This window comes from Urtica dioica, chromosome 4 (assembly GCF_054948205.1).
Source record: "Urtica dioica subsp. dioica isolate 48M chromosome 4, U.dioica_male_clone48M_v1_H2, whole genome shotgun sequence".
In the NCBI taxonomy this organism is placed as follows: Eukaryota; Viridiplantae; Streptophyta; class Magnoliopsida; order Rosales; family Urticaceae; genus Urtica; species Urtica dioica.
The window spans coordinates 41175013-41194605 of NC_142759.1; the positions used below are offsets into that span (position 1 = coordinate 41175013).

A 19593-nucleotide genomic window follows, 5' to 3' on the forward strand; every position below is an offset into this window, starting at 1 on the left:
ATTGCCCGCCGGGGTTAGGGCCAAGCGCCGTCGACGGGCCCACTGCCGGGCCGACCGCGGGGGAGACAAGGCCCGCCGGGCCGGGCACATGCGGCAGGGACCGGCCGGCCGGCTCGAGCGAATCGTCGGATCGTCGCACCACATCGACCGCCACTGTCTCCCTAACTGTGCAAGAGGAATCGCGAGCCTTGGCTTTCCCGATCGAGGGATCTATAATCCGAGGCGACCTGGACTGCTCGGGCATCGATATCCCTAGCTCGCTCTCGCTTGCCAGTTTCTTGAGTTTGAGGAAGCGCTACGACATCCCGTCGTCCATATCGATCCTGCGACCATTGCCCGGCGATCTCCCGACTCGCCCTCGAAAGGGGTATGCCGCCATTCATGAGGCCAGCCTCCGCGGAGGGCTACGGTTACCCTTTCAGCCAGTGATCCAGAAGCTGTTGATCCGATTGGGAGTGCACGCGTCACAGATGTCTCCGTCCTTCTACAGGGTTGTTGCGGCGTGCCATATGATGCTCTATCGAGCAAAGAGGAGGGCGATCACTGCAGGTGACATTCAAGACCTCGTGGTTGTCCGCGGGGTTCCGGGGAAATCGGGCTTCTATTATGCGTGCCCTCGAAAGCGTGTCTCCATCCTTACCAAGGTTACCACGAAGCATCGGTACCCTTGGGTGTGGGTGTCCAAATCGGCTTTCGGGGCAGCACCTCTGACGTTTGGGCCCGTGACCGACTTTCCCTCCGTCGGGGATGCCGAGCACTCCGAACTCGTAGCTGTAATCAAGGCGATCCCGGACTCGAGGCGGCATGGGTCATTGTTCGATTCCCCGGACCTAATGGCGAGGACTGGGTGGTTCGTGCCTGGTGATGATGCTGCTCCATGCTTTGGTCTCGGCGCGGAGGTTGCAGAGGATCCTGAATCCGAGGCGGGGGGTTCGTCTGCCCCTTCCCCCGATGCGGGGGGTACTAACCGTGCATATGCTTTCGCGTTATCGCACTTTTCGTTGTCTTACGCTTATTGTTACGTTCTAACCAACTGATGCCATTTCTCCTTTTCAGGTACCATGACCCGATGACATCGATCGCGCACACAAGTGCCGAGAGTGGCACCTACCGTCGACGCTACGACCGCGGCTCGTCCCCAAGCCGAGGCTCGCCACGGGGGTCGAGGAACGAGGCGATCTCTTCCAACAAGCGACCGTCGTCGTTAACTTCCTTCGGATCACCCTCCGGCCACATGCGCGCCCACACATCGGCGGCGCCGGACGGCATGGAATCGATGCTCCTAGCGGAGGCGGCAGAGCTGAGGGACCAGTGCTCCCGAGGGATCCTTGAAACCTCTCTACGGGATTTCAAGGGTCTGCTGACGACGAGCGACCTTGAGCATTTCCATAATGGGATCGGAGACGCCCGAAAGGTATGACTCGTCTGCTCGTCTCATGTGTAATCATTATACTTATTCTGATTATGCGTATATCACTTGTTCCCGCAGATGCTCGCACACCAAGAGCGGAGTGACCGCATTCTCCGGGACCTGTTGCGGTGCATGCAGATCATGGAGAAGGACAAGGAGAGTGCGGAGGCCGCCCATGCTGCCGCTCTAGCGGGGGTCCGTACTGCCCGAGAGTTTCAAGTGCTCGAAGAGGAGTTGGAGCGAGTTCGCGGGGAATCGGCGGCCGAGAAATCGCTTCGCATGGCCGAGCAGGCATCTCGGGAGAAGGCGGAGCAGGCGGCTGACACCTTCTTAGGGGAGACAAAGAAACTCCAGGCGGCACTCTTGAGCCGGGATGAGGAGCTGAGCATCGTCCATGCTCGACTATCGGCGAGCGAGATCTCTCGGGTCAAGGTCGAGAGGGAGAGGGATTCTTTGCAGGCGGAGGTGCAGACCCTCGTCGAGGAGAAGGACGACGCCGTGCGAACCAAGACGGACCTAGAGGACGACTGGGACCTCGCACTGGAGGTGGCCCGCTATGAGGCGGCCATACGGGTCCGAGATGCGACCGCGAAGGAGAACGCGTCTCGTGGGACCACGTTTTCCTTCTTCGACGCCATGTTCCCTCCCTTGGATGATGAGCCGCAGGAAGACGACCCGCGTTCCCACGTTCCCGCGGAGGCGGCTCAATCGACGAACCGCCTGCTTGACTGAGAGGCGACTGACGGGTCGGGAGCCCCCCGCCCCGAGGACGATGAGGAGCAGATCGACTTCGGCTCAGATTAGCCAATTTCGCGCACTTGTTTAGCGCTTGCATTATGTTTCCTTTCGGATATTCGCTTATGATTTCTTTCTTGGATATTCGTCGTAGTCTCGCATTCTTTAAGTTGTTTTATGCAACATCGTTTGCTTTCGTATTATGCGTCTTATACGTAATCGATTTGCGCAATCCGATTAGTGTGTGTCTTACGAATCCGTCTTACTATGTCTAGCGTAATCGGTTTGCAAGGCTTACTGCGACATCCGGTGGCAAAATTTCCCGTGGACGCTGGCTAGACCAGTTTCATCCGGCGGGTGCGACTCTCTGCGATCCATTCCTGACTCGCTGCCTATCGGCGTATGCGAGCTGGGCGGCTGTCGCGCCCATCCTCCGGTGGGAACGCTACCTATCGGCGTGCGCATCTTGCACCAAGATGGGTTTGTTGTAAACGTAGTTCCCAGTGAGCGTGGTACGTATTGGTACGCGTGTCACGTTTTGGGTTTTGACTACCGGCATCGACGGTCCGGTGCGCGGACGTGATCGGCCAACGCCTCGTTACCTGTCGGTACGTGGGGCATCGAATCGTGCGAGAGCGTCGCGCGAGGGTCGGAGGTCCGGTGCGCGGATCCGATTTGTTGACGTTTTGCTACCTCTTGGCGCGTAAAACATGGAATCGTGCGAATGCCGCGCGAAAAATTGAAAATAGTGCATGTTATCCTCGTTAGCCCCCCGAGTTTCTTGTGTACTCGTAGAGAAGACTAGAAATTATAATACAATAGGATAAATGTTTTGAAGCGAAATGTAATTCAATTATTATGTCGAAATAGTTAACAATTACATTCCCAGGCCGTTGGCCGTTCTTGAAATTTAAAATCGTCTTTGCTAAAATAAAAAATAAGATGAAAACAACAAACATAAAGCGATCGGTAACGGGCTTCTATTGGTAGTATTGCCGTAGGTTCTCCGCGTTCCACGGATGCGTGAATACGAGTCCCTCTAGGTTCTCGAGCTCGTACGTGCCGTTGTGGATGGCTTGGCGCACACGGTACGGGCCTTCCCTGGTGGGGCCCAGAACTCCCGCGCCTTGCACCTTGGTGTTTTGGAACACCCTTCTAAGGACGAGGCTTCCATCGGCGAACTTCCGCAACCTTATCTTGGAGTTGTAGTACCTCTCGACCTTTCTCTTTTGTGCGGCGAGGCGGGAGAGTGCGTCCGCCCTCCTCTCATCTATGAGGTCTAACTCGAGCCTGATAGCGTCGTCGTTGGCGGCTTCTTCATACTCCTCGATGCGCAAGGTTGATAGCTTGGTCTCGACGGGTACCACGGCCTCGACGCCGAACGCGAGAGTGGAAGGGGTTTCGCCGGTTGCATTTCGAGCGGTGGTTTGGTATGCCCACAAGACCATGGGAAGCTCGTCGGCTCAAGCCCCCTTTCTCTCTTCTAGCTTCTTCTTCAGGTTTTCTTTGATCGTCTTGTTGACCGCATCGACTTGGTCGTTGGCTTGTGGATGGCGGGGAGAAGAGAAAGTCTTGCTAATGCCCAATTACCTGCACATGTCTCGGAGGCGCGCGTTGTCAAATTGCTTTCCGTTGTCGGTCATAATCGACGCGGGGATCCCGAAGCGGCAGACGATGTTCTTCGTGATGAAGCTCGTCGTGTTCGCCTCGGTGATCTTCGCCAGTGGTTAGGCCTCTACCCACTTCGTGAAATAGTCGATTGCCACGATCGCATGCTTGTATTGCCTCGGGGCCATGGGCAGCTCACCGATGAGGTCGATTCCACACTTCGCGAAGGGTCGCGGCACAACGATCGGGCATAGCGGGGCAGGCTCTTGGCGCGGGATGTGGGCGAACCTTTGACACTTGTCGCATTTTTTGGCCCACTCGTGGGAGTCCTGTTTCAAGGTTGGCCAAAAATATCCGAGTCTTAGGAGTTTCAATGCCAAAGATTGTCCGGCGGCATGGTTTCCGCACACCCATTCGTGCACTTCGCGGAGTGCTTTCTTTGCCTTGACTTCGGTCAAGCAACGGAGGAGTGGCATGGAGTAGCCTCTCTTGAACAAGATGTCTTCCCTCATTGTGTATTTCGGCGCCAAGCTTCTCAGCCTTTTGGCTTCTTCTTTGTCTTCGGGGACGACTCCTCGCTTAAGGAATTCCACGAGCGGCGTCATCCACGAGGCGGGCGGAGTCCCGTCAACTACCCCTACGTCGTCTCTCGAGATGTAGGGTCGGGTCAATACTTCTATCGGGGCGCTGCCTTCTCCCTCCTCGTCTATCCCGGACGCGAGGCGTGCCAGGGTGTCAGCGTCAATGTTCGCTTCTCGGGGAACTTGGACGATCTCAAACCATGACAGGGCCTCTAGGTTCTTTTGGGTCTTAGACAAGTACGCGATCATGTTTGGCTCTTTAGCTGCGTAGTCGACCTTAACCTGGTTCACGATCAACTGCGAGTCGCAGTGGATGCGCAGGTCTCGGACGCCTAGCTTGTTCGCCAGCTCCAAGCCAACGATCAGAGCCTCGTACTCTGCCTCGTTGTTGGAAGCCTTGAACTCGAACCGCAGGGCGTATCTCAATTTTTCCCTATCGGGATTTGTGAGCACAACGCCGGCGCCAGCCCCCCGGGCGTTTGACGCGCTATCTACGTGCAAGTCCCATACCGGCCCTATCGGGCCGTTGGTCCTCATCTTCGACGACTCGCTGTGGTCGTTCTTCTCGTCTTCCCTGTTCTCATTACCTTTGTCCCCCTCATCGGTCGAGGGTGCACTTGTGAATTCGGCTATGAAGTCGGCGAGGGCTTGGCCCTTGATGGCGGTTCTCGGTTGGAACTCGACCCCGTACTGGCCCAGCTCCTGGGACCATATGGCCATTCGAGAGGAGGTCCCTTTTTGCAGGGCCTTCTCGATGGGATGTCCCGTGCGTACCACGATGGGTTGCGCTTGGAAGTAGGGTCGGAGCTTACTCGCGCTCATGATAAGGGTGAGGGACAACCTCTCGATTTCTGGGTATCGGGTCTCGGCGTCGAGGAGCGCCTTGCTAACGTAGTAGACCGGCCATTGCACCTTGTCTTCTTCGCGTATGAGAACTGCGCTCATGGCCCTATCGGAAACCGCGAGGTAGACATATAAGGTCTCGCCATCCTTTGGTTTTTCCAGGAAGGGGGGGGAGGTGAAATAGGCTTTCATTTCGCGGAACGCTTCCTCGCACTCCTCCGTCCATACAAACCTGTCGATCTTCTTCAATGCCTTGAAAAACGGTTGGCACCTATCGGTGGCTTTGGAAACGAATCGCGTCAGGGCGGCGATCCTTCCCGTCAAACTCTGAACTTCTTTCACTTTTTGTGGCGACCTAATTTCTAAGATCGCCCTAATCTTCTCGGGGTTAGCCTCGATCCCGCGGCGGCTAACCATGTAGCCCAAGAATTTTTCGGACTCAACCCCAAAAGCGCAGTTGTTGGGGTTGAGCTTCATTCTGTAGCGTCGTAGGATTGTGAACATCTCTCTAAGGTCTCGAACGTGGTCGTGGGCCTTGAGGCTTTTGACGAGCATATCGTCCACGTAGACCTCCATAGTTTTGCCAATTTGTTTGGCGAACATTCGGTTCACAAGTCTTTGATACGTAGCTCCCGCGTTTTTGAGGCCAAAGGGCATGACCTTGTAGCAGTAGAGTCCGCGGTTCGTAACAAAGGTGGTCTTGATCTGATCCAGCTCGTGCATGCGGATCTGATTGTGGCCTGAGTAGGCATCCATGAAGCTCAATAGCTCGTGGCCCGCCGTGGCGTCCACAAGTTGCTCGATCCTCGGGAGAGGGAAGCTATCTTTCGGGCAGGCTTTGTTGAGATCTTTGTAGTGGATACAGATCCACCACTTCCCGTTTGGGTTCTTGCCATCACCACATTGGACACCCACTTGGGGTGCTCCGCTTCCCTGATGAAGTCAGCGGCGAGAAGTTTGTCAACCTCTTCACCAATGGCTTGGTACCTCTCTCCGCTGAACGCCCATCGTGGTTGGACACGCTCAGTCACTCTCTTGTCGTCGTTGAGATGGTGAACCATTATCTCGGGGTCGATCCCCGGCATGTCGGCGTGTGTCCACGCAAAGACATCTTTGAATTCGCGGAGGAAGGCGGCGAGCTGGGTTCGGACCTCGGACGTGAGTTGGGCGCCTACCTTGACTACTTGGTCAGGCTTGGTGTCGTCCAACACGACGGGAACGAGGTCGTCCGGTGTCTCCACCTTTCGACGCTCGACATCGTCCCTTTGGTCCAGTTCCCCGAACGTGCCTCCTTCCTCTATCTTGCATGGGAGCTTGTCCCCGAGCTGGAAGACGGTGCTCACCATATTTCCCTTTTCTTTCCCGTCCACGCCTTGGATGTCGCACATTCTTGCCATCGATTGGTCTCCCAACATCATGGCTATTCCATTGTCGGTCGGGAATTTCATCATCAGGTTGTAAGTGGACGTAATGGCCTTCAACCGATTGAGGGTCGGGCGTCCGATTATGATGTTGTAAGCAGCGGGTTGGTCCACGACCAGGAACGACACGATGTGGGTGACCTCGAGCCCCCCCGGTGTCCCGAAAGTGACCGGGAGGTCGATGGTTCCCTCCGTCATGACCCTCTCCCCGGAGAAGCCGAAGAGTGGAGTCGAGATCGGGGTCGGTCTCATTCCGGATAGCTTCATCCTGTCCAGCGCCGACTTGAAGATTATATCGGCGGAGCTTCCATTTTCGATTAGGATTCTCCATACTAGGTTGTTGGCGACCGGGGCCGAGACGACTATCGCGTCGTTGTGTGGGTGGAGGACTCGCGCCGCCTCTTGGCCAGTAAAAAACATGGACTCGAATGGGGTCGGAGGAGGAGCCTCGTACGTGTGGTTGATGTAGTGCGCTATTTTCCCTTGGGAAACTTCACGCACGTACTTCTTCCTTTGCGTGGCCGAGTCTCCGAACTCCGGGCCGCCCATGATCGAGCCCACAACGTGCAGTTGCGAGCTTTCTGGTTCTTCAACTGCTGCTCGGTCCGTGACAGTCACCGTCGTCGGACCCTTCCTTTCTTGCCGCGGGCGCTCTCCGTGCGCCGCGACCGTCCCGACCGTTCTCAGGACATATTCTTTCAATTTCCCATCTTGAATCAGGGCCTCGATCTGACGCTTGAGTTGATAACATTCAGACGTTAGATGCCCGTTATCTTGATGGTATTCACAGTACTTGCTTCGATCCGTCTTCGCGGGATCATTCGTGAGAGGAGTTGGACTTCCTAGCTTGTCACGGTGCAGAGCCAAGATCCGCTCTTGCGGAGTGTTCAGGGGGGTGAATGTCGAAAACATTCGGAAGCTATCGACATGAGATGGTCTCGGCCCGGGGAGGGAGCGACCGTTAGAGGCCTGGCCTCCCTTGTTCCTCCTCTTTCGAGGGTCGGGGCGATCTCCGTCTTGGTCGTCGCGGCGGCGACTACCCTGTCCCCCTGACTTCCGGCCGTCTCGGCCGTCGAGATAGTCCTCGATTCCCATATACGTGCGGGCTCTCGACATTAGCTCCGCCATGTCCCGCGGGACTTTTCCGACAATAGACTTGAGGAAGTCACTCGTGCGAACTCCCTCAGTGATTGCCGTGATGGCATCCTTGTCGTCGAACCCTTTGACCTAGTGAGATTCCTCGGTGAAGCGAGCGAGGTTTTGTCTCAACGTCTCGTCTCTCCCTTGCCAAATGGAGAGGAGGTGGGTCTTTGATTTCTTTTACGCCACGAGAGTGGCGAATCGCGCAAGGAAAGCCTCTCGCAGAGCCCGGAAGGACGAGATGCTCCCCGGTCTCAAACTTCGGAACCATTCGAATCCCGACCCTGTAAGGGTCAGGCTGAAGGCTTGACAGAGGGTGGCGTCCGTCTGTCCTTGCATTGTCATCCACGTCTCGTAGTGTTGGATGTGGAAGTTCGGGTCCGTACGTCCATCGTAGGGAGGGATGGACGCCAATTTGAAGTTCCCCATGCAAGGCTGCGCGAGGATTTGAGCGGCGAAGGGAGAGTACGACTCCTCGATCCCTCCGTAAGGCCTTTGCCTCCCCGATTCCCTCATCTCGATGATTTGGTTTTGGAGGCTTTGAATCATCGTGACCATGTCGAGCCCGTTATTCGGGCTGGCCGCCGGGACCGCGTGAGTCGCCTGTTGGCGCTCGTTGGATGCTTGGTCTCCGGCGTTGGCTTGAGGTCGGCCGAGAGTCACGGCGGGGAGAGTGTCCCTCCGAGAATTGAGCCTTTGACGGAGATCCTCCCCTCGGGAGTTTCTCTGCGCCGTGAGGCGCTCTCTAAGGTCCACACTTGGCGCGTGGCGGGGCGAGGTCGCCCTTGGTCGGACCGTTCGGCGGGCGCTTTGGCTATCGGCCCCATCGTCCACCAGAGTCGCTCTCTCCTCGACGAGGGGCCGTGTCCGGCCGCCTCTTGGAACCGAAGGGGCGAGTCCTCGGGAATATGATCGTGCCTGCTGCCGGGCCGATCTGGCCACGTCACCGCTCGCCCTCTCGGACCGCGACGGGGCGAGGCTTGGCGTTGCCTCATCGGTCCTTGACTCCCCCACATAGTCGGGGTCGGAGTCATCTCAGGCGGACTATCCTCGACGTCATAGCCGAGGAGATTGGCGATGAGCGAGCCGTCGACGTCGGGACGGTCTAGAAGCTCTGCGAGCCGCCGGGCCGTGTCCTCTCGGAGCGCAGCATCGGGGTCGTTCGCCGGGTCTTGGGGCTGGCTCTCGTTATCACGAGGTTGCCCTTCAAGATGGTGAGCGAGGCTTCGGAGACAGTACCTCGAGCTCGTCGCTCGAGTGCCAACGGAGGTCGTGGGAATGTGACTCATCTTTCGAGAGTCGTAGACGTAGTGAGACTGAGGAATGGAAAGGAGAGCGTGCTAAGGTCGGTGGTCCACTCTTTCTAGCGCCAAAATGTTGTCGCTATTTTTTGGACAACTATTTAGAAGCCCCAAACGGTTCGATCCAAGGCCGGACGAAGTGGTCGCGTTCGGGCTTGAGCGTTTCGGACTCGGTCTCCCGAGTCTTCCCTTAGCTATGATTGGTGTTTGCCTCGTCCGTCGTTCGTCCTGCAAGAGAAGGTAACGATGAACTACAAAGGGGAAACAGAGGGGTTGCCTCTGTTTACCTCTTCGACGCTCAACATTAGTAGGATTGAGGTGGATATAGAGGGTTTAGGTGTTTAGAGGCCGAGACTTGAGAGAAACAAGCGAGGTTCGACAGCGTTTCAGTACTCAAATTCGGATTACCTGGACCAGGGGAGGCACCCCGGGGCGTTTTGGGAAACCCCTTGGCCGAGTGGGTGCATTAGGCTCAGCCATTGGCCGAGGATGGATTTTGGGCCGGCCAATGGCCGGAGATAACTTGGGCTCGGCCATTGGCCGAGGCTGGCCCTTGGGCCGGCCAATGGCCGAGGATAGCTTAGGCTCGGCCATAGGCCGAGGCTGGCCCTTGGGCCGGCCAATGGCCGAGGATATCTTAGGCTCGGCCAATGGCCGAGGATAGCTTAGGCCCGGCCATTGGCCGAGGCTGGCCCTTGGGCCGGCCAATGGCCGAGGATAGCTTAGATTCGGCCATTGGCCGAGGCTGGCCCTTGGGCCGGCCAATGGCCGAGGATACTGGGCCGACCATTGGCCGAGGATGGCCTTAGGGCCGGCCGATGGCCAGAGCAAGCCGCCGGGGTGCATTTTACCGTCGTTTCGCCTTTGATCGGCCGTGATCGGGGTCAGGCCGATAACACTCCATATTTATAGGCGACCAAGGGGTGTTTCGGGCAACCCCTTGGCCGAGTGAGTCTTTGGCTCGACCATTGACCGGTTGAAGGTTTGGGCCGGCCAATGGCCGGTTGAACTTAGGTCGGCCATCTGCCGGCTGAAGGTTTGGGCCTGCCAATGGCCGAGTGAAGCTTGGGTCGGCCATTGGCCGGCTGAAGGTTTGGGCCGGCCAATGGCCGAGTTAAGCTTGGGTTGCCAATTGGCCGGTTGAAGGTTTGGGCCGGCCAATGGCCTGGTGACATGGGTCGGCCATTGGTCGGCTGAAGGTTTGGGCAGGCCAATGGCCGAGTGAAGCTTGACTCGGCCATTGGCCGGCTGAAGGGTTGGGCCGGCCAATGGCCGCGTGAACTTGGGTCGACCATTGGCCGGCTGAAGGTTTGGGTCGGCCAATGGCCAGGTGAACTGGGTCTGCCATTGGCCGGCTGAAGGGTTGGGCCGGCCAATGGCCGGGTAAACTTGGGTCGGCCATTGGCCGGCCAAGGGTTTGGACCGGCCAATGGCCGAGTCAACCTTGGGCCGGCCATTGGTTTGGGCCGGCCAATGGCCGAGTCATCCTTGGGCCGGCCCACGGCCGAGGCAAGGTTTTGCCGTCTGGTGGCCGTCCAAGGCCTCGCGCCGGTCGTGTGGGTTGTAGTGACACTTTTGTCCTCGTCGGTCCGAGACGGGCCGATAACATTAGCCCCGCGAGTTTCCGGTCGAGCGTGGGACGAGTGGAAACTCAGTACTTGCACTGACGTGCGGACATGGGACGAACGTTATGGGTTTCGTGAGCGCATAGTAAAAGGGCTTTTAATGCATCGCGAGGGACGGCTTTTGCGCCTCGTGAGGGACGGCTTCTGTACGTCACGAGGGACGGCTTTTGTGCATCGCGAGGGACGGCTTTTGGGCGTCCCGAGGGACGGCTTTTGTGCGTCGCGAGGGACGGCTTTTGTGCGTCGCGAGGGACGGCTTTTGTGCATCGCGAGGGACGGCATTTGTGCGTCATGAGGGACGGCTTCTATACGTCGCGAGGGACAGCTTTTGTGCGTCGTGAGGGATGGCTTTTGTGCATCGCGAGGGACGGTATTTATGCGTCGCGAGGGAGAGCTTCTGTGCGTCGCGAGGGATGGCTTTTCGGCGTCGCGAGGGACGGCTTTTGTGTGTCGCGAGGGACGGTATTTGTGTGTCGCGAGGGATGGCTTTTGTGTGTCGCGAGGGACGGCTTTGGTGCGTGGCGAGGGACGGTATTTGGTTGTCTTTCATTTTACGTGTCTTATGTTTTCGATATACTATTGTATTCGATTCGCATGGTTTTGTTGATGCGCGTTTTATTTTCTTGATTTGCCGACGAAGGTGTAATCGATTTGCAAGCCTTGTCAGTGCGTGGCTTATTTTCTCGACTTACCAATTAAGGTGTAATCGATTCGCACGGCTTGGCGGTGCGTGGCTTATTTTCTCAACTTACCAATTAAGGCGTAATCGATTTGCATGGCTTTGTGGTGCGTGGCTTATTTTCTCGACTTACCAATGAAGGCGTAATCGATTTGCATGGTTTGTGGGTACGCGGCTTATTTTCTCGATTTACCAACGAAGGCGTAATCCATTTGCGCGGCTTGGGCCTCGAGGGGCCTCGGTGCCACATAGCGTGACCGGGTTTTCCGTGGACGCTAGCTAGACCAGTTTTGTCCGTCGGGCGCACGCCTTTGAAACCCATATGTGACTCGCTCCCTATTGGTGCACCAGCTGGGCGGCGAGCGCGACCACACCACCTTATGAGCGTGGAACCCTTGGGTGTGCGTGTCATGTGATAGGCGGGGTTGGGTGTAGACTTGATCCTCCGGCGAGTGTGGCACCTTACTGCACTGGTCCCATTTTCGGGTTGAGTCTCTTGGGTTAAGTCTTGTGCCCTTCTTAGCGTGACGCCACGGTGCGTGTGTCACGTTTGGGGACTCAATTGGCCCATTCTTTCTCTCACGAGAGCGTCGTAGAGCAAATTTTGGTGAGCCGTTAGGGGCGACTTAAGCAAATCGTCAGGGACAACTTTCCTGCTGCTTGTAGGAGAGCACGTAGATTTGTCATCGAGACTTGTGAGTCTATCGGTTATTGATGAGTCGAGAAGTAGTGCATGTCTAACACGAGGACTTTCAACGCGATTTGTGGGTTTGGGACTTAACTCAAGGAATAGACTCGACTCGAGGAGTTACGCGTAAGGTCGACTCGAGGGCTAGTCATGTGTAGAGTCGGCACGAGGACTTATCAGTCGACTCGTGGACTCGGAACTCAACTCGAGGAGTCATGTGAAGAGTCGGCACGAGGGCTTATACGTCGACTCGTGGACTCGGAACTCAACTAGAGGAGCATGTGAAGAGTCAGCACGAGGACTTATCAGCCGACTCGTGGACTCGAAACTCAACTCGAGGAGTGACCTCAACTCGAGGAGTCATGTGAAGAGTCAGCACGAGGACTTATCAGTCGACTCATGGACTCGAAACTCACTCTAGGGGTGATCTCAACTCGAGGAGTCATGTGTATTATCGGCACGAGGACTTATTGTTGTCAATGGTGCCCACAAGAAGAGTAGTAGTGTCTATTTATGTACATTTGATGTCATATAGTCTTACGAAGACTCTTGCTTGTAATTGCTTATTCATTTAATAATAAAGTTGAAACGTTCATTCATTCTTTCTTTGTTTGAAGCTTTATGATAAAACCTTAGTCTTTTAGTCCATAAACAAACTTAACAACTTACGAAGAGACAAATGTAGATTTGCATGAACAAACTCTTCGTAGTTTGCTTAAAACGATATATTCGCAATCTTAGGGTCAAAGGACTATTGACCTCAGTACGATTGTTAGAAGAATCTATGATGTCTGGTTATGAGGCATTGAGAGTTGGGGACTCTATAGTTCTTCTAGGTATCTTCCGAAGGTACTGAATTGACCAGTGCACTTCTAGAGACAATATAAGAACAAACCATTTAACCTCTTATGTCTCGAAGTCACTATGTATGAATTGCATCATGCTTACCTTAATCCTGAAATGAGACATGCCATTTCACACCTTAGTATTCTCATTTGAGAAAGTCAAAGTTCGGACTCACTATGTGATTCCGAACAAGGCCTATTGGCGAAGTACTAAGTTGTGAGTCTGTCATGAGTAACTTTGTGAAGTTCTCATAGATATGGAATTCATGTACAAGATTGCTGAAATGCAATGTATGTCACCTCATGCTTTGTTCCTTGGAGTGTGAATAAATGAACTGGCCAGTGTCCAAATTGAGTCCTGACTCTTTTGGATGAAACAATGTGACTTGTTAGCTCCTCGTCAATACATTGTTTCTAACTTATTCACAAGCGACAAAGGAGTTGAGGAAATAACAGCTAGAAGGGTAAAATGGTAATTTAGTAAATCCCGACTAGCTGATGACATTCATGAAGGGTAAACATAGATAATATTCAGTGGATCCGCTCATCATAATTTGGTTGAATTCTTGAGTAGAAAATAAATTCATTTGAACCGAGAGATTTTCAGTGTCAACTCTTTAGTGGAGTCAGTTGGCATTAAGCTAAACTTGGAAAAGGTTTGTGAACTTTTGAGTCCAAGTGTTTAGCTCAAGCTTTATTCATTTGGATCCATGAGGTCACTGTCACGAATCACATCGATTAGGAATAGTTAAACTAGAAGCTAAGTCAAAACAAAAACGAGACAAGTTTTACGAAAATTGTCAAAAGGGTATTTTAGTCTTTTTGGACATAGGACGAAATGAATGTCAATAAATTATTTTTGACATTGTCATATGATGACAAATGAAATAAATATTACTCAGCCAAATTAGTGTAATTGGGCCTTGAGGATTAATTTCATTTCATAGAATTTTACTTGAAAATTCTTAATGGGCTTTTCTTATGTTGTCATGAACAATTGAAGAAACATCTAGAAGCTCCTTCTAGAAGCTCAAATTTCGTCCAACCCAAGGAAAATAAGGCTGAATTTCGTTCATGCCATAGTGGGAAAGAGAGTTTATTTTGTGCATTGATGTATGAAGATACTTGCCAAAAGAAAAAGAGGAAACAAATTTCCTTTAGAAGGAAAGTGCATTTTCGGCCAACTAAGAGAGAACAAATGAGGAAACAAATCCAAGGACTTGCATGACATGTCATGAACGTCCAACATGGGTAGAAAAGAGGAAATAAGATTTGCTCATGCCTCCCCTATAAATAGAGGCCTCATTCCTCTCATTCTAGTCATCCCACATAAGTTAGAGATTGAGAGCTTCTCTCTCTAGACCTTGTGGCCGATCCTCTCTCTCTCCCTCTAGTTATTTTCGGTTTTTGTTTTGGCACCTAGGTCCTCATTTGACCTAGTGGTTTTAGCTCTTCGACTCTGAGACTTGTTCACGAGTCGTCGTGTTTAAAAGTGCCCACTCACTAATTCCTTTATTTCGAGTGATTTAGTGATAGAAACTTTCGTGGTTGCTTGAGGTGCCGATGAAAGGAAGAGAGACGTGCTGCGAGGGAGACGAGCGTTGCAACTTTCCAAAAGCTTCTCAAAATTCAAGCTTCAAGAAAGGTTAGTAAACTTCTTAGCTCATATTAGTTTTTAATTACATGTACTTGCACTTGTCTAGGTTAGTAAAAACTGTTTTTACTTGAAAAAGAAAATTTTTAAAATTCCGCCGCTTCCCGAAGCGTTAATTATTTTCTTAAACCCTAGATCGATTCCAACAAATGGTATCAGAGCTATGGTCAAAGAGATGCATGTACATGTTTTTTTTAAATTATGAGCTTGAAAATCGTTTTCGAAAGTTTACTAATTTTGTGACAAGTAAGAATTGTAATCTTAGATTTTTTTTAATTTAATGCTCTTGCCTTTAAATTAAAAAGCATGTTGATTTTCTATGAGTTTGGGATGTTTTTAAAACACATTAGAATCAGTTCTAAAATTTTTAATTTTTTATATTGAAAAACGTGTTTTAAAGGTTTGAGAAATTTCGAGTAAAATTTTGTGACTAGTTTTGATATCTTGCTAGTTTCTTATTTTTACTTGAATCGTTTTATGCATGTTGTTATTTCTTTTATTCTATGTTATTACCCTGCTAATAAAACACAAATAAAAGCTTTAAACAACATCTTAAAACGTTCCGTTACACTCAATTCTTTTTCGCACCTAAAAAGGACCAAGCTTTAATTTATTTCTTTTTATTCGAGCTGGAGTAAACCCGCATTAAAAGTGGCATAACTCTCTGCTCAGAAATCTAAATTTAATGATTCTTGAATCAAATTAAAGCTCTGTCTATCCTCTGTCTAATGCCACCGGCTTCGGCTCAAAAGGACATCGGAGCCGCGAGATATGGTGATTTTACTCCAAGGTGCGCGGCTGTCTGAAACTCCAGTTTTTTAGAAATCCGGATTTTCAAACCCCACTACCATGAGTTATAGAACTCTAATGAGAAAATTTTCATGAGCAAAAATGTTTTTCATATGATTATAAACATGATGTGTAAGATTAAAATGTTTTGATTTTTGAAAGTTTAATTGAAATTGAATTTTTACAAAACTAGTTTGAATTTTGAAAAACCGTTTTCACTTTCAAACTTGAAAATATTTTGTCATCCAAATCAAATAAATTTTCAAAATGTTTTCAAAACTATATCTATATCACATATGTTCAAAATCTATATGCTCTTGAAAATTTGAGTGGGAGGTCTCCTAGTAGACAAGCCGAAAAATAAAAAGATGTGTAATATCAAACGTTCAAGTGTTCGAGTGAGTTGAAGCTCACACTTCCCTCACGCACTTTCCCGAAATAGAAAATAGGAAAAGATCGAGTATGTACGTTGTGCCTTTATGCACTAATACTGCTCTGAACATGTCGATCTAGGATTCTCTTCTAGTTGTCCGCTCTGTCGCTCTCTAACTAGGAAATTTGTTTCCGAACTTAAAAGAGTCGATGAACCAACTCCAAAAAGTAAGTGGGACGGTTATACTTGTTGTTTGTAACCCACGATCCCCAACACTAATGAAAAGTGCAAGTGTCACCGGACTAAGAGTCACCCTCGTGGCCCTCTCTTAAATGAGAGTACTCAAGGGCGCTTTGCTCTGATCATTGCTCAATGAGCTACGTCCGAGAGTGAGACGATGATGACAAGACCTCCCCTCGGCGGATTGTTTTTCAAAGTCAATCTTTTGGACTAAGTGGTTGGTTACACACTTAGACTCAATCCCTAGTAATCCTCCCTCGAGGCCCTGCGAAAGGATGTGAGTGATCAAACCAATTTACAAGGTGGCTAGTCAAAATTGATGTATTGACATCTTGGCTATGCATTAATGATGAGTCATTTACTTATGAAAGGAGACTCGTTGCGGCCTTCCCTCGAAGGAGTAAAGTGTCATTTCGTTCATAACACCTTTGGATTTTATAAAGTCTTAAACAAACTTAAATCCTAAACCAAAGACTAATCATAAACTTGTTTCAACTTTTATAGGCAATATGTCTCCCAACTCTCTCTCTTTCATTCTTTCCTCGAACAAACTCGAAAACGAAAACTACATAGACTCGAAACGTAACCTCGACATAATACCTACCATTGAAACGCGCAAATGGGTACTCACCACCCCGTGTCCTCCTCTGACGAATGATGATTCAACTCAAGAGGACAATGACGCCTTAGCGGCCTGGCTTCGATCCGATGAGATTGTGAGGTGCTATATCTTGGCATCTATGAACAATATGCTGAAAGAGCAACATCGTGACATCGAGACTGCCACCGAAATGCTCTACAATCTCCTTGAGATGTTTGGAGGGCAAGGACGTCAAACAAGGCAACAAGCAGTCCAACAGTTTATGAACTGTCACATGAAGGCTAGGACTCCTGTTGGAGACTTTATGATACTGATCATTAGTTTTCTGAATAAAATGGAAATCCTAGGATCTAAAATTGATGGGAAGAACGTCATAGATATGATCTTAGAAACTCTCCCCACATGTCTTGATACCTCCAAGATGAACTACTCCATAAATAAGCTAGACTACACTGTTACCAAGCTTATAAAGGAGTTTCACACTGATGAAGGTCTCACTAAGAGAATGAGGAATCAAGGAGAGGCACATGCTACTGAGCAAAGAGCCTCCGCCTCTGGAACTAAGAAGAGACCTCACAAGGCCGATAAAAAGAACTGTCCTGCCAATCTCAAAGCAAAGGAACATAGTATTGTACTAGTTACCGAAGCATGCTTAGTAGCTGATAATGTATCAACGTGGATTCTTGACTCCGCTGCTACTAACCATATTTGTTGTTCCTTGAATGGTTTCAAGAAAACCAAAAGCTTAGAGGAAGGCGAGTTCTGTTTCAAATGGGGTGATGGGAGCCTGGTGTCTGCAAAGGCTGTGGGATCCGTGATGCTGTCTTTTGAAGACCGCACTTTAAACTTGAATAATGTATATTTTGTTCCTACCTTTGGGAAGAACTTAATATCCGTTGCTCGTCTTCGTGAGCAAGATTATTGTTTAAAGTTCATTAAGAATGGAATTCGTATTTCGTTTCCTGATAATTCTTTTGTCACTGATGCATGTATGAAGAATGCTCTTTTCTACATCTATCCCACTCAACCTTCTCATTTAGACACCGAAATAGATAACGATCTAATTAGGGAGCCAAAGAGGATCAAACTTTCTGAATCCTCCGATCTAACAAAATCAACATACCTCTGGCACTTAAGACTTGGTCATATCAGTCTAGATAGGATTAAGAGACTTGTGAGGGATGGTCCACTCCAAGCCTCTGCAATAGGTTCACTACCTACTTGTGAATCCTGTATAGAAGGAAAAATGACTAAGCGACCTTTCTCCGATAAGGGTCGAAGAGCCACTGAGTTGCTGGAACTAATACATTCTGATGTATGTGGACCGCTCAACCAACAGGCACGTGGAGGATACGAATACTTCGTTACCTTCACTGATGATTACTCAAGATATGGGTTTGTCTATTTGCTTAAACACAAATCCGAGACCTTTAACGTATTTAAGGTCTTTAGGGCTTTAGTGGAAAAGCAAACTGGCAAAGTGATCAAAACCCTTCGATCTGATCGAGGTGGTGAGTATATGTCTGGAGAGTTCGATGACTTTCTTAAAGAAGAAGGTATCGCTTCTCAGCTTACCGCACCTGGCACACCTCAACAAAACGGAGTGTCAGAGAGAAGAAACCGAACTCCTATGGAGATGGTTAGATCAATGATGAGTTACTCATCACTCCCGCTTTCCTTTTGGGGATATGCCCTCGAAACAGCCGCCTACATTCTGAACCAAGTTTCGTCCAAAACGGTTCCTGGTACTCCTTATGAACGATGGACTGGCCGTAAAGTGAATCTTGGCCGCATCCGAATTTGGGGTTGCCCTGCACACGTGCTGAGGCAAAAGACTAGCAAGTTGGCTAGTACGTCAGAATTGTGCCTGTTTGTGGGATATCCAAAGGAAACCAAAGGTTTTACTTTCTATAGTCCCGAGGACGATAAGACTTTCGTTAGCACGAATGCTCGTTTCCTCGAGGAGGACTTTATGAAGGATGCGAAACCTAGAAGCAAAATTGTGCTTGAAGAAAAGTTGGGTGAGGAAGCTTCTACCTCATCTGTAAGAACTGTTCTTACCCCAACTGAAACACAACCTAACTCATCAGAATCTCGTCAAGTAGTACTTCGACGTAGTGGGAGGGCTACTCAAAAGCCTGACAGGTACATGTCTTATGGAGACTCTCTTGTAGCCGTCTCTGACATGGATGATCCTGTTTCCTATAGCCAAGCGATGGCTTGTTCTGAATCAAACCTTTGGCTTGACGCCATGAAAGTTGAAATGCACTCGATGTATGTCAACAATGTCTGGAAACTTGTAGACCTTCCTGAAGGGATTAAACCCGTAGGGTGTAAGTGGATATACAAGAAGAAAAGGGGTCCTGATGGGAACGTCGAGACGTTCAAAGCACGACTTGTGACGAAGGGTTATACCCAACAAGAAGGGATTGACTATGAAGAAACCTTCTCGCTAGTCGCGATGCTTAAATCCATCCGCATACTCCTATCCATAGCAACAGCTCTCGACTATGAGATCTGGCAAATGGATGTCAAGACAGCCTTTCTGAATGGCAATCTTGACGAGCGCATTTACATGGCTCAACCAGACGGTTTTGTGGATAAAGGTCAAGAGACCAAGGTTTGTGAGTTGCTTAAATCCATTTATGGACTAAAGCAAGCATCTAGGTCATGGAATATTAGATTCGATGAAACTGTAAAGAGCTTCGGCTTTGAACAGTCAATAGATGAGCCCTGTGTTTACAAGTTAATACACGAAGGAAAAGTTGTGTTTCTGGTACTATATGTCGATGATATACTACCCATTGGTAATGACGTGGGTAAGTTATCTGAGGTTAAGGTCTGGCTGGCAAAGCAATTCGATATGAAGGATCTAGGAGAAGCCGCGTACATTCTGGGGATCCAAATCTTTCGAGATAGGAAAAACCGGACCCTGGCGCTCTCTCAAGCATCTTATATTGATAAGATAATGGATCGCTACTCGATGCAAGACTCCAAGAAGGGCCAAACACCCTTTAGGCATGGAGTTTCACTCTCTAAGGACCAGTCTCCCAAGACTG

At 50.4% G+C, this 19593-nt stretch overlaps 1 protein-coding gene across 1 annotated transcript in view; it reads right to left on the minus strand.

Moving 5' to 3' along the window:
- Nucleotides 1–1462: 1462 nt before the first annotated feature.
- LOC149401558 (uncharacterized) overlaps nt 1463–19593 on the minus strand; it is a 106015-nt gene continuing 87884 nt past the window's right edge. The window contains exon 5 of the mRNA XM_089610779.1: nt 1463–1531. Within this exon, the coding sequence (XP_089466905.1) occupies nt 1463–1531 (69 nt within the window). The remainder of the gene's footprint in view (nt 1532–19593) is intronic.